This window comes from Maylandia zebra, linkage group LG4 (assembly GCF_041146795.1).
Source record: "Maylandia zebra isolate NMK-2024a linkage group LG4, Mzebra_GT3a, whole genome shotgun sequence".
Taxonomy (NCBI): domain Eukaryota; kingdom Metazoa; phylum Chordata; class Actinopteri; order Cichliformes; family Cichlidae; genus Maylandia; species Maylandia zebra.
The window spans coordinates 7,407,304-7,420,916 of NC_135170.1; the positions used below are offsets into that span (position 1 = coordinate 7,407,304).

The 13,613-nt window shown below is 41.0% G+C and overlaps 1 protein-coding gene across 2 annotated transcripts; it reads right to left on the minus strand.

The window, feature by feature from the left end:
* Positions 1-8: 8 nt before the first annotated feature.
* On the minus strand, positions 9-13,170 carry dus1l (dihydrouridine synthase 1-like (S. cerevisiae)). Of its 2 annotated transcripts, none has more exons than XM_004568615.5 (14): positions 12,910-13,170; positions 11,745-11,986; positions 11,309-11,417; positions 11,082-11,132; positions 10,825-10,937; positions 10,204-10,286; positions 9,933-10,036; positions 9,689-9,836; positions 8,968-9,064; positions 7,019-7,107; positions 6,740-6,906; positions 4,982-5,019; positions 4,678-4,753; positions 9-4,383 (listed from the first exon to the last, which is right to left on the minus strand). In XM_004568615.5, exons 2-14 carry the CDS (start codon positions 11,979-11,981, stop codon positions 4,226-4,228), a joined length of 1,470 nt encoding a protein of 489 aa, XP_004568672.1. In that variant the 5' UTR covers positions 11,982-11,986; positions 12,910-13,170; the 3' UTR covers positions 9-4,225. The 2 variants fall into 2 exon arrangements, with proteins under 2 accessions (XP_004568672.1, XP_004568671.1); XM_004568614.5 differs by having other exon boundaries at positions 11,745-11,990; positions 12,910-13,164.
* Positions 13,171-13,613: the final 443 nt, after the last annotated feature.

Genomic DNA, 13,613 nt, shown 5'->3' on the forward strand with positions numbered 1-13,613 from the left:
TTTACCGCTTTGTTCTCACTTTTATTTATTTTGTTTTATTAAATACCTTTTAACTTTTCAGAATTTACACTCAAACCCAACCCATAATAGCCACACAGTGCACTTTGCAAATCCAACCAGCAGACTTGGGTGGGCGGGATCTAGTCTATGGTCTGCATGTTTGACACCCCTTAAATATTACATCATAGAAAGTCTCATTTTTGACACATTTGAAAGAGAGTCTTTCCAAATTTCGTTCACAATTTGACCACCTTGATTTGACCACTAGATGGCACTCTGCGCTCAAAAATATTTATAGTGTATATCCAACAACAGGAACAGAATAAACTGATGCGGTCAGAGGCACGTCATTCTTTTGACTAATTCTCATATTAACATGTAAAAAATAAAATAAAATACAGTATGCAGTATGGAACAATAACTAAAACAGATGTGTTCAATATTAATTTTGTGTTATTTATAACACAAAAGGTGTGTAGTCTAAGGAGCTTGAAAAGAAAAGCGTCTGGGCTTCTTTAGGTTGCTTGAAGATGGTTCACCTCTCATCTGAGAAGCTTCAGTTCTAAGGTCAAATGGTGGAGAGTCCCAGATATAAACCTAGTGGGAGTGACCCCCCACAGAGGGACAAAAGGACCCACTGATGATCCTCTACCTAATCACATGAGCCAATGTTTAAAACTGGGTGTGGGTCCCAATCAGCCAGGGTTTCGGGTGAGCTCACTGTGAAACCTGGCCCCACCCTATCATGTGAATTCCTGAGGTCAGATGGCCCAGGATGTGAGTGGGCGTTAAGGCGTCTGGGAAGGGATCTCAAAACTGGATTATAGATGGCAGAGAGTTGGTGTCGTAAACCCCCGCCTCTGTTCAAAGATGGTCGCTCACAGTGGACATAGATGGCTTCTTTCACTCCTCTTTCAAACCATCTGTCCTCTCTGTCCAAAATGTGAACATTGGCATCCTCGAAAGAGTGACCTTTGACCTTTAGATGCAGATGGACTGCTGAGTCTTGTCCTGTGGAGGTGGCTCTTCTGTGTTGTGCCATGCGCTTGTGAAGTGGCTGTTTGGTCTCTCCAATGTAGAGGTCTGAGCATTCCTCGCTGCACTGTACAGCATACACCACATTGTTAAGTCTGTGTTTTGGAGTTTTGTCTTTCGGGTGAACCAGTTTTTGTCTGAGCGTGTTGCTGGGTCTGAAATGCACCGGGATGTCATGCTTGGAGAAAACTCTCCTGAGTTTCTCTGATACACCGGCTACATAGGGGATGACAATGTTGTTGCATCTGTCCTTCTTATCCTCCCTCGCTGGTGTCTGGTCTTCTTTTCTGTGCCTCTTTGCTGACTTTAAGAATGCCCATTTAGGATAGCCGCACGTTTTGAGTGCTTCCTTTACATGTGTGTGTTCCTTCTTTTTCCCTTCAGGCTTAGAGGGAACATGGTGTAGGGTCCTGATTACTCCAAGTCTGTGTTCCAGAGGGTGATGGGAGTCAAAAAGGAGGTACTATTTGTGGGGAAACTCCCACTGGGTTTAAATATGGGACTCTCCACCATTTGACCTTAGAACTGAAGAAGCTTCTCGGATGAGAGGTGAAACGTCTTCAAGCAACTCAAAGTTGAGACGCTTTTCTTTCCAAGCTCCTTCGACCCCGCATGCTACAAACTTTACTCGAGTCATTTAGACAGCCGTTAGCACATGATTCTCCTTATGGGGACCTGATATGTTTAATATGCTGCTGAGAATATAGCCCAGAAGAAGCGTATAGTATAGCTTTTATTTTGGAAAGAGCCATTTCTCTGTAATAAACTCTCTTTTCCAAAGATGAGTGATTTCTCGATCAGATAGATTTTTTTATTATTATTTTGTTGTTTCAGCAACATTAAATTTAAAAACTGTACTTTTGAGTTAAAATATATATTTCTAATTTTAATAAATGACAAATTAAAAAGGCATGAACTTTTTTTGTATCGAAAAAATATCGAACTGTGACACCAAAGTATCGAACCGAACCGTGAATTTTGTGTATCGTTGCACCCTTAGTATTAATGTTTATTTTTATAAACACAATTTATGTTAGCATAGATGACGCACCTTGCTTTAAAATACTGCATTGTACCAGCTGCAAAGGCTATAAGAAAAACCAATATGAAAAGCAGGAAATAAAATCGACAGGTTTACCAATTTGTCATAAATAAATAAAAATTTAAAAATAAAAAAAAACGTAAACAGGAAGCTACTGGAGCCTGCAACCAAAATTCATGTTTTTTTTTTAAAATTGGATCTAAAATAGCTCATAACAGTAAATACTTTCCAGCTATTTTAGGGCATAAGTAATAAAAAAAATATTGGAATTAGTTAAAGCATTTTTGGGCTTGCTTAGGTGGTCCTGTTAGTAAACAAGCTAGTTACCAAGGAGACAAAGACATCAATGCCACCCAAACAGCAACCTGAAAACGTGAAGCAAAAACTGCAGTTCCTGGATTCGCCACTTGAGGCTGTCAGTCACCAAACACTTTGCTAAAATGCTTTACAATATTAAAAGTGCATTTACTGTCTGCTGTAAAAATGGTTTGGACCTTTGTTGTAGTGTCAATAGATTTTTTCTCTGAATCTGAACACCTCTAAGACTTAACATTAGGGACTTTACCACAATGTTGAACAGGAGTCCTGTTAATCCGAGTTACCTGGATTTAGCATTTTTGTGAGTTTTGCACCTTTTGAAGCATTTTTAAATGGCATTAGTCCAAGAAGTTTGTGCTAAAGGCTGACGAGTGCAATTTATGACTTCTTTACTTTGTCCCTTATTAGCAGGTTTGTGTGAGAGCCATATGCATGTGGATGACGCTTGCTAACCAAACTAAGCAGAGCTAGTTCACAACTTAACTCTTCCACCCAAAAGGACTTTTTAAAAATTACAATGGGAAGAATTAAAATGTATTTTCAAAAATTCAGAGTCCAGAAACCAGAGGGTGATTTCATTATAGCTCCGTCCATTACAGATAAAAATCTATATATTTGTTCATCTGTGTTGCCAAATTTACAGTTGCCCCCAACCTTTGACAGTGTGGGGCCAACTACCACAAAACACACATCCTCTTTGATGTCCATTGTACCTTATTACCCTGTATACACAAGAGCATGTTTTACTCAGCAGCAGAGGGAGCGCTGAATTGTGTCCTTTATGCTCAAGTTCTGGACAGACAGTGATTTCATTCAAAAGGCACACAGTGCACTATGGCTAATCTTAATGCAAAATAAAGAACGTAACCACATTTATGACTTTAATTAAACACATATAGACAGGTAGATGCTGCATCCAGTCATGTCAGAAGAGCTTGCTCAGGCGATACTAAGGCTTCTGACCAGCTCCTGTATGAAACGCCACTTATTTTAAATATATGTCAAACTAAGAAATAAGTAAAGTTCCACTTGTGAGAACTGGTTTTATATTTTACTTCTGACTGAATTAAAATGGATTCTGTCATGTTTGAACAAGAAGATGAACGCTTTAATCAAAGTAATGTATATGAGCCTGAAAATGACACTTATCAGTCCCTATGATGGGTTAGGTAGTCCTAACTTATCAGAATGCTTCAAAGCATTAACGTGACAGACATTAACATGTGTGCTTGAGTTGTACATACAAAATTAAGCACACTAAACATCTTGTACCATAAGTACAGTTGCAGCATTTGAACAATCGAAACTGCTTCAGGATCCTTTTACAGTTCAAGTACTTAGAAACTCTAACTGTGTTCTGCCTCCACAGAGAAATAAGCAAAAGGAGACCGTGCTCTCCCTGAGCTATATATGTATGTATATGTTGGCACAGTGTTCCAGTGAACAGCAGTTGAGCAATGCAGCATCTACATGTGTGTATAACACATCTGCCACCAACAAGTTACTAAATCTTTCCCTGTGAAGACTCACCAACAACTTTGGGCAAAATAATGTCTTTAGAATATCTGTCCTTAAAAAAAATGTAAAAAATAAATAAATTATATTTGAACCACTGCCAGTCCCCCGCCCCGACTGCTTATTCACCTAGAAATCCCTTTTACATAAAAATAAGCTTTTATTTTTTGGTCTGTTGATTGATGACACTTCACCATCAGTCCCAAACAGACTACTTAGCAGCTGTGTACACAGTATGCACCGACTACTGCATGCACTGCTTCCACCCTCCAGTGAGTGTGTGGCTTGTGCACGCAGAGATGGCTGCAGTCCTGCTCATAGTAGCAGCCGAGGCTCCTCCAGTTCCCTTCTTGAATCCTGCAGAGGCTGAGGAATGTGGTCGCTTCTCTCCACCTCTGTTGTGGATCTCTCCGCCTGCTCCTTCTCCTCTGCTTTCCGTTTCTCTGCCTTGGTCTTGAACCTCAGCCCGTGGCCTGTTAAACACAGGAAATAAACACATTTATATCACAGATGAGTCGATCCTTTTCATTTCTTGTTTTTTCTTTTTCTTGATTGTGGATTCACAATCTGGATAATTGCTGTATTGTATTGCTGTGGACTGTGTAACCCAGTCTAACACATTAATGTCCTAACATGTGGCGGTAATAAACTCTGGGAGTCTTTGTGTCAATAAATCAGCAGACAGTGTGATTAGAAATCATATCCACTACACAGGATCAACACACAGCACCTCATGAGTGAGTGAGTGTGTGTACGTACACACTTACTTGGACAGTCTGCCACTTCTTTGTAAGCCTTCTTCTTACAGCAGCCTCGACAAAGGCTGAAGACGCACTTATTTCCCTGCAGAGGAAAGTAAAAGCTCACAGGATTCAGGCTAACGATCAAATAAAAGCAAATTAAGTGGCTTAATCTCAAAAGCGGTGCGAATGGAACAAAACAAAGAATTTCTAACTAAATGTCATGTCTAACCTTTATGAAAATGTGCTTGAGCAACTGACAATTGAATCTAATAGCTCATCTTTTAATCTGTTGTCCAAACTAGAAGGTCAGTGTTTGAATTCTGCTTACCTTTGGGTTACCACATTGTTCACATTTGATGTATTTGGCTGCAGGAAGAAATAAGATGCACATTAGTGACCAGTGACTCACATTTTCAATGAGGAACTTGACAATTTACAAGACCGGTCAAAAGTCTTACAGCACCCCAATTTTTCCAGTTATTTATTGCAATTCAAGTCCAATGAAAAGTTTGAAATGGTACAAAGGTAAATGGTGAACTGTCAGAAGTTAAAAAAAAAAAAAAAAAAAAAAAAAAGGTAAGGTTACACAAAACTGAAAAATATGTACATAATGTACAAAAGGCCTTTTTCAGAGAACACAATATGGGTTAACAATTTAAAGCTGTTCTGCAGCAATGGAGGTTGATCAAGCTGGTGCTACTAATTCCTACAGGTGTTCCAACTTTTCTGGATTACTTACTGTGGCGGGGCGTGGGTGGCGGCGCCACAGCAGGGAAGGCGAATGCACCTGTGCGGCATCACAATCACACCTCGCCAGCTTCAGAGTGGTGTAGGGTCCCGTCATGGGGTTGCTGTCGATGTGTGTGCCTGGCAGCCGCAAAGCTGCAGCCCATTGTAAGTGTACAGCAACCGTGTGTGGGAAAAGTGGTTGAATAAAGATGCAACAAAGCATGGTCTGCCGTGGTCATTTACACTTACAACCCCCTCTGTCTGCATAAAAGCAGTGTGGTAACATACACTTGTGAGCATCACCTGAAAGTATTGTACTGCAGAAAATTCTGTGTTGCTACAAAGATGGCGCGAATAGGGGAATTAACAATGGAAGCGAGACAGACCATCAAACACTTAAAAATGTTATTCCTACAGAGAAATTGGAAAGAAGGTCAAGGTGTCAGTGAGCACAGTTTCCTTCAACATCAAAAGGCCTCAGAAACTGTGACAGGAAGAGGCCACAACTGAATCAGAGGACAAGTTTCTGAGAGTTAACCGCCTTGTGTGATCAGCGGCTCACAGAACAACAGCTTCAAGCACAGCTTAATAGTGGTATAGAAAGCAAGTCTCAGTCTCAACTGTGAAGAGAAGACTTCGAGCTGCAGGTATGACAGGACGAGTTGCAGCAAGAAAGCCATCGCTAAGACGTCAGAATAAGACAAAGAGGCTTGCCTGGGCCATGAAACCCCACCAGTGGAAGACTGGAAGTCTTGAATTTGAAATCTTCAACATGTAGGATCTTTGTACGCCATCAAGTAGGCGAAAGGATGGTTCCTCAGTGTGGCGCATCAACTGTCAAAGATGGAGGAGGAAGAGTGATGGTCTGGGGCTTTTTTTACTGGATCCAGGGTCGGCAACTTGTACAGAGTGATGAACTAAAACGGCTGCCACAGCATTCTGCAGTGCCATGCAATACTCTCTGGTTTGTGCCTAGAAAATAGTCGGGGTTCATCCTACGGCAAGATAATGACCATCGAGTCTCCATCGAGCTGGTTTGGGATGAACTGGACAGAAGAGTGAAAGCAAAGCGACCTACGAGTGCCACATTTATGGGACCTTCTGCAACAGATTGGGAAGGACTTTCTGAAGAATATTTGATTTCTATTGTAGAAAGACTCCCACGGGTGTGTTCAGCTGTTATATCTGTCAAAAGTAGATACTTTTTTTTTTAAACTCCAATTCCGTATTTGTACAATGCTTTCATTTCAGAGTGCAATGAGACATTAAAATGCATAATTTTCAATTAGAAAAACTGGAAAAATTGGGGTGTTCTAAGACTTTTGACCAGCAGGTTAAGTCGACAGCACAAACTTACGTTTCTGTTCGGGGCAGAAGTTCTTTTTGGGGTTGCGGGATCTCTTCTTCTGCTTGTTTTTAGAGAGTGTGTCAGCTGACTCACAGTCCTCCAGTGCCCTCTTCTGACAAACCGTCTTTTTCAACACTGATGCCTGGCTGTTACCGTTGGTAACCGTCTCTTTTGGCCTGTAACGTGATCATCCATCAGTGAGAAATCTTTTGAGAAGTGTGTTCATGGATCAAAAGATGTGCATTACTTTCTTTTTACTGAAGTAAGTAGAGATGTGTTGTGACTTACACTGGTCTGACATATGGCTGGCAGATCCAGTGGGGGAAAGGAAGTCCACTTTCTTTATCTTCTGAATCTTTTCCTTTGGCTATCTCCTCCTGAATAGACAGAAAGCCACAGTCAGGAAACTTTCAGTGCCGCAATGTCTCGATGCATGCTCAATCATCCAGGTAAATAAATCCCAAAAGGTACGTCCAGATGAACAGAATCAACCTTTTGGGAGGGTGCCATAACATCACACAAACCCATTGGCTGCATTTCAAACTAAAATATAGCAAAAATGTAAAAAGTCTATGCTAATGAATCTAATAATTTTTTCCTTCTTTTTTTAGAATTACAAAAACTTCCCAACTTGCGGAAAGGACAGTAAACACTTTCTACACTATGACATACAAATCAAAGGTCATGTGACCCTGAACAAGCAGCAACTGAACAAGCTGAAGCTCTAAACCAGGGGTGAGGAACTCCAGGCCTCAAGGGCCGGTGTCCTGCAGGTTTTAGATCTCACCCTGGGTCAACACACCTGAACCAAATAATTAGTTCTTTACCAAGTAGGACCGTGTGACATGACCAAATCTCATATCCTGATATAAGACATTTATCGTCCCGACAACGATATAAACCACAAACATTTTTCCTTTTTTGTAAATTCTGTGAATCTCGGGCAGCTCAACTTGCGTGAAGTGTTTCCAGCTGGGCGTTGTATACCTGGAGTCGACTGTTTTGACCGATGCATGAAACGATACATTTTTAGACATAAGTTGTAACGTCTGCCATTTTCTTTCTGAGTATTTATTACATGCGGGGAAAAAGCCTGTTCTAATGTTTGAGTTTAAGGGTTATTTTGAGCACCTGACGGCTCTTTTTTGCTTCTCATCCGTAAACTCTCTCCATACTCTTTTACGTGACTCTTGCGTAGGTGGTAGAAGAGGTTTGTCATGTTTGAGTCCATGGTGGAAACCAGTTTGCAGCAAAATTTGCATCGTACAGTTTTCTACTCCGTGTCAGACTTTTCATAACCAAACCATGTCCATGCTACAGAGGCAGCCCCTTGTTTAGGAATAAGGTCCTTGGTTTTTTTTTTTTTTACTGGTCCTTCTGTTTGTCATCATTTCAGTTTATTGCTAACGACAACGCATAAAAACAGTCGCTTGTCCATCCGTAGTGTGGTTATTTTAATTATAAGAGAAAGAGAGAACGTTAAGAAATTCATATAGCCAATACAGTGACCATCAAAACGATGAAAAAAAAAAAAAAAAAAAATTGCCGTAAACGGTTTATGTTGCGACACCACGAAACAAACGATAGCGTAAAACGAAACGATAGACGTTTTCGTATCGCCATCTGATATATATCGTTATATCAAACAGTCCTAACTTCAAGACATGTTGAGGAGGTCATTTAGCCATTTAAATCAGCTGTGTTGGATCAAGGACACATGTAAACCTGCAGGACACCGGCCCTCAGACACCCCTGCTCTAAGCAGTTATACATGGTGTCAGTGCCGCTTTCCTTAAAGCTTAAAAAAAATCAACAGACAACATCAGGTTAATATCAGCATTTGACTGAAATATTAGTGTCTGCCTCTAAAAATCGAACTTTCTTGCACCTTGTAGGTGTTAAGGCTGTGATGACATCTTGACCACATGTGAAAACTATAGAGGAAATGGGTCATGGTGAGTTTCTAATGCAACACAAAGTCTACTTGCTACCGAACAATGCACCTCATTATCACATCATTCCACGGATTCTTTGGGAACTGTGTTGCTGAAATGCCTGTAGTACACAGACATGACTGCAGTCTACCCACTACACAGCACAGAACTATATAAAAACATACAATGATTACTTTAATAATGTCCGTCTGCTTCTGGTTTCACCTCTGTCGCTATGGTAATGCTGAGCTCTTAGCTACCTCCTCAGTTGTGCATATTTGAAAGGATGTTTCCTGTTTGTACCTGACAGCGAAGCCTCAGCTGTTTGCTAACGTCAGCCAAACCCTCCAGAGTCTTCACCTTGGCCAACTCCTCCCTCAGGTCCTGGTGGATCTGCAGCCTGAACAGACACATGCATGCAGCATGCAGGAAAGGTCACATTTTAAAGCAGTACTGCTGAGCTATAGCAGGAAGAAACATTGTGTATGTTTCCTACCCTGTACTAGATCACTCAATGAACAGCGAGCATGAAATATGATCTGGTGCAGTTATGTTTAAACTCAGTAACTGGGTAGACATGACACGCTATCATTTAGTCTATTAGGAACTACTGAGACCTTCCTGGTGTCATGCCCGATGTTAAAATAAGCACAGAGGACAGATGTTCATCTATGCTGGCACCTGAAATGTGTTGTAGGTCATCACAGAGAAAGTTTGATCCACCACAGCTTGTATAGGAAAAGATGGACACTGTGATGTCACTTATTGGCCCTGATGTTTTAAAACACACATAATAGACGAGGGGCGGAGCTCCTAAACCAGACTTTATCGTTTTTTATTACTCCACACTGTGTAAAATTAAAATCATGTTGTATTCAGTAATTTAAACTAATGACTGAGGCAATAAACTCATCAGCAAGTATTTTTTTGAGCTTATAAATCAAAGAAGCCATATTTGACTCTTGGACCAGTAGCATTTCTGGGAAACAGAATCTCCAAGTGCAGGAGGCAAAGAGAGACATACGTGTGATGCCACAGCTTGAAGAGGTGGGCTCGAACATAGGACAGAGTACATGGAGGATACCGCTTCACCACCTCTAGATACTCCTCAGCCATTTCCCACACCGGGGGGCTGCGGCCTTCAAACAGCGCTGGGTTATGGAGGTTCCCCTCTAAGAACAATACAACACAGAAATTGTGGTTGCTATGGTCGTCATCGTCACATCAGGGAAGAAAAGTAATAAATAAAACAAACTCCTGCTCCTGACCTGCACTCATCACTCCCTGCACGCCTGTTTCCTGAATGCAGCGCTCCACATCACTGAGGTGCTGGATGTTGCCGTTAGCAAATACTGGAATATTTACCGCCTGCCTGTAACAAATCACAGAAGTCAATATACATTAATGTTATTTGGCTCATCAGCTTCATGGTTCATCTGATTTTGCTTTAATATCAAAGCTACTGCATTTAATTATTAGTTAGGAAACATTGGAAACAGGAATACATCCCACATCAGATACAGAAGACGAGCAGCTCACCGTACAGCCTTTATGTGCTCCCAGCTAGCGATACCTGTCATGGCGCCTTTCTGGTCTTTGGTTCTGCCGTGCACTGTCAGCAGCTGGGAGACACGTCAAGACCCATCAACACAGATTTATTCTAATGCTTCTGGAAACACCATTTAAAGCAAACACACAAATCAACAGTCAGAAATGAAAATAAACTATGCAGCTGTGCGTTACGCTCGTTCAGTGAAGCGTAAAACAAAGATGGCCGAGCCACACCAAACATCAGATTTGCTGAATTTACTCCTCATCACTGCTCCAGTTTAAAAAATGATTTTCTAATGTAACACACTGTTTTCTGTGCATGTAGTTTTCCTTAAAAGCTCTTATTTGTAAAAGGACTTTACATAGAAATGGAACACATCCTTAAAAATACATACTGGCAAAGTTTGCTTATGGTGACTTTTACAATAGCCCAGCTTCAGCCCGCTCGTCTGTGTCTTTCTATACACTGTACGAAGCTCAACTTAGAAAAATCTTTCCCCCCCTTACAACAACAGCTAAAGTAAAAGGACAATTCTGTTTCTGCTACAGACTGGGAAGTGACAAGCCGGAGAGCTGGCAAACTCATTCAAATTACTGCAGAGGTCATACCTGACATCCAGCGTTCTCGAGCATCTGGGCATAGCGGACTGTTTTTTCAACCTCCTTGAACACACGGATCTTGCACGTGATTGGCACTTTGAGCTTTTCGTTGGCTAAGCTGACTGACAAATAAGGGGAAAGTTTAGGTGCCTGAGATTAAACTGATTAAACAAACAGAAGATGTGGGAAAAATGTTTTTGCATCATGAATATTCGTGAAAACATTATGTCCAACAACAGTCTTCAGTCACACAAACACAGACTTACCCATTTTTTCCAACAGGTCCCATTCATCTTGTAGAAAAACTCCATAGTGTCCTTAAAAAAAAAAAAAAAAAAGAAAAGAGAAAAGAAAAGAAAAGAAAAGAAAAACATCAGTGTCAAGTTCCCCTTTCAATCGTCTGCAAGTTTGGCAACACTATTCTTTCTGATGCAATCTTTAAGAAATGGTAACGTAAGAAATTCATGGGTTCATATATGAATGAAAGGTTTACCTCTCTTAGCGATCATCTGTGGACAGCCCAGGTTGAGATCAATCGCGTCACAATAATCCTGAGCCAGCAAAGCTGCCTGAAGGAACACCTCTGGATCATTGGCACAAAACTGACACACAGAGGATGGAACACTGATTTAGATTAGGCAACAGCCGATGAAGTGATTAAGGTGATGTAATGGTTACATTTGTTTCTTTCTTTCTTTGCCTCTGATAAGGAGGTTTTGAAATGGGCAAAACTGAAAATTTAAATTAAAAATGGACAAATAACAAAAGCCTGCACTTTGAATTTTTTTTTACTGCACCACAAACATCTTGAAGTTTAAAAAGAAAACAAATAAATAGAAAATACAAAACTATTAAAAGCATTTTTAAATTACTGATATTACTATTTAAAAACAAACAAACAAAGAACTCAACTCAGTGTTGATTCTCACCTGTGCAATAAGAGGGCTGTCCTCCTCACAAACTTCATTGTAGAGGTTTTCCCTCCTGTAGTTGGCGTCACGGACAAACACCTGAGCATGCAGCATGGGGGTGTAGCAAAGCTGAGCACCGTGTCGGCGGCTAAGCAAACGCCAAGCCAGCTCACTCTGGTCCACCATGGGAGCCACCACATAGCGTGCTTCTTTCAGAGTTTTCCTCCAAAACTCAAAGCCCTGAAGTTTGGCCATCACAGCTGACTTTGAGAGAAAAGGAAGGATAAGAGGTAAATGGACTGGTTCTTATACAGCTTTTCTACTCTACCTGAGCATCCAATGCTCTTTCTATGCCGGTGCTTTCTAGCTAACATTCTCACACGTTCATTCAAACAACTGGGGGCAAGCATCTTGTCCAAGGATGTTTGGCATAAAGACTGGAGCAGTCAGGGATCGAACCATCAACCTTGTTATTAGTAGATGACCTCCTGAGCTGCACAGGTAAAAAGTTATTTTCCTGCAGTTTCAACACAAAAACTCATCAAGGCATAAGTTTTTGAAAACTAGCCAACTACTCCAAACCCTGTCAATATAGCTAAAATAAATAATAAAACAATAACGTAGAAGCAGGAAGAATAAGCAGAGGTAGCCCATCAGGTAAATGTGTAACAGATACATTTTTTGATTCTCCATGGGGAGAATCAACCCCAACCAAATGTCCAGTGTTTAGCCTCTGACCCTTCAACGCTGTCTGGGGATTTTACTTTCAGGGCTTCATTCCTGACTGTGTTATTGGGCTGCAGTATAATTATAGTAGTGAACTGTCGGTTTTCTTTTTATTTATATTTGGTTTAAATCGTCCACTTATTATTAAAATTAATTAACGAAAGTGTACTCTTTATTTTTCCATGACAATTGGACAAATTGTGGCTCCAGTGTCTCTAGCATGTATCACTGACTCTTCAACTGTGCCTGAACTCTGTCAACATGTAGCTAGCAAAGCTAACCGCAGGGAACAGACATGTACCGCATGATGTCCCACCGTAGTAAGAAACACAGCCACCAGCTGAGAAACAGAGAAAATATCCCAACATAATGGTACAGCTCTAAGAGATTTACGTTTAACCTTGCTCATGTGTTGACTGCACCTATTTAAAAATCTAGGAATTAGGGTTTTTTTCACCTGTAGTCCTGGCGTTGCACTTTCCAACTATGTGTAACAGCGAAACATCGCCGGTCGGAAACCTTTTTCAGTTTCCCCCGCTTGTTCTTCTTCGTCTGCTTAAAAGCAGTTGGCATCAGTCTACGTCAGTGTTTTACTGACCCCATGTGCTGTGGTGCATGGAAGCACCAGACGAAACAATAAATCTACAGTACACGTACAATGACCGTACATATGTAATTATTTTAAGTGTTCGGCATTTTAAATCTCACTTAAGAAAAAGTGCATAACTGCTTGTCATGCAAACAATTATTTTTGCAATTATATTATATTACTTTCTGTGTGCAGTTTGCATGTTCTCCCCGGGTACTCCGGCTTCCTCCCGCAGGCCAAAGACATGCACTTTGTGGGGATAGGTTAATTGAAAAATCTAAATTGCCGACAGGTGTGAATGTGAGTGTGAATGGTTGTCTGTCCCTGTGTGTTGGCCCTGCAACAGACTGGCGACCTGTCCAGGGTGTACCCCGCCTCTCGCGCTATGACACCTGGGATAGGCTCCAGCACCCCCCGCGACCCTGAAAAGGATATGCGATGGATGGATGGAAAAATATAGAGGTACTATGTTTAGTTTTAATATCTGTTAGTTTGGTCAAAATGTTATTGCAATTTGCCTGATGAGGTATTCATGGGATGTCTACAAGACTGTGAGTGCACTGCCTTTTGTA

Bases quoted from the DNA above. Each gene is read 5' to 3' on its own strand.
- dus1l (XM_004568615.5), bottom strand. From the start codon at position 11,981: ATGGCCAAACTTCAGGGCTTTGAGTTTTGGAGGAAAACTCTGAAAGAA. The intron at 11,133-11,308 runs GTAAACCTTTCA...TTTTTTTTTAAG, and splicing joins ACAGATGATCGCTAAGAGAG to GACACTATGGAGTTTTTCTA. The intron at 6,907-7,018 runs GTAAGTCACAAC...ATCACGTTACAG, and splicing joins CAGCCATATGTCAGACCAGT to GCCAAAAGAGACGGTTACCA.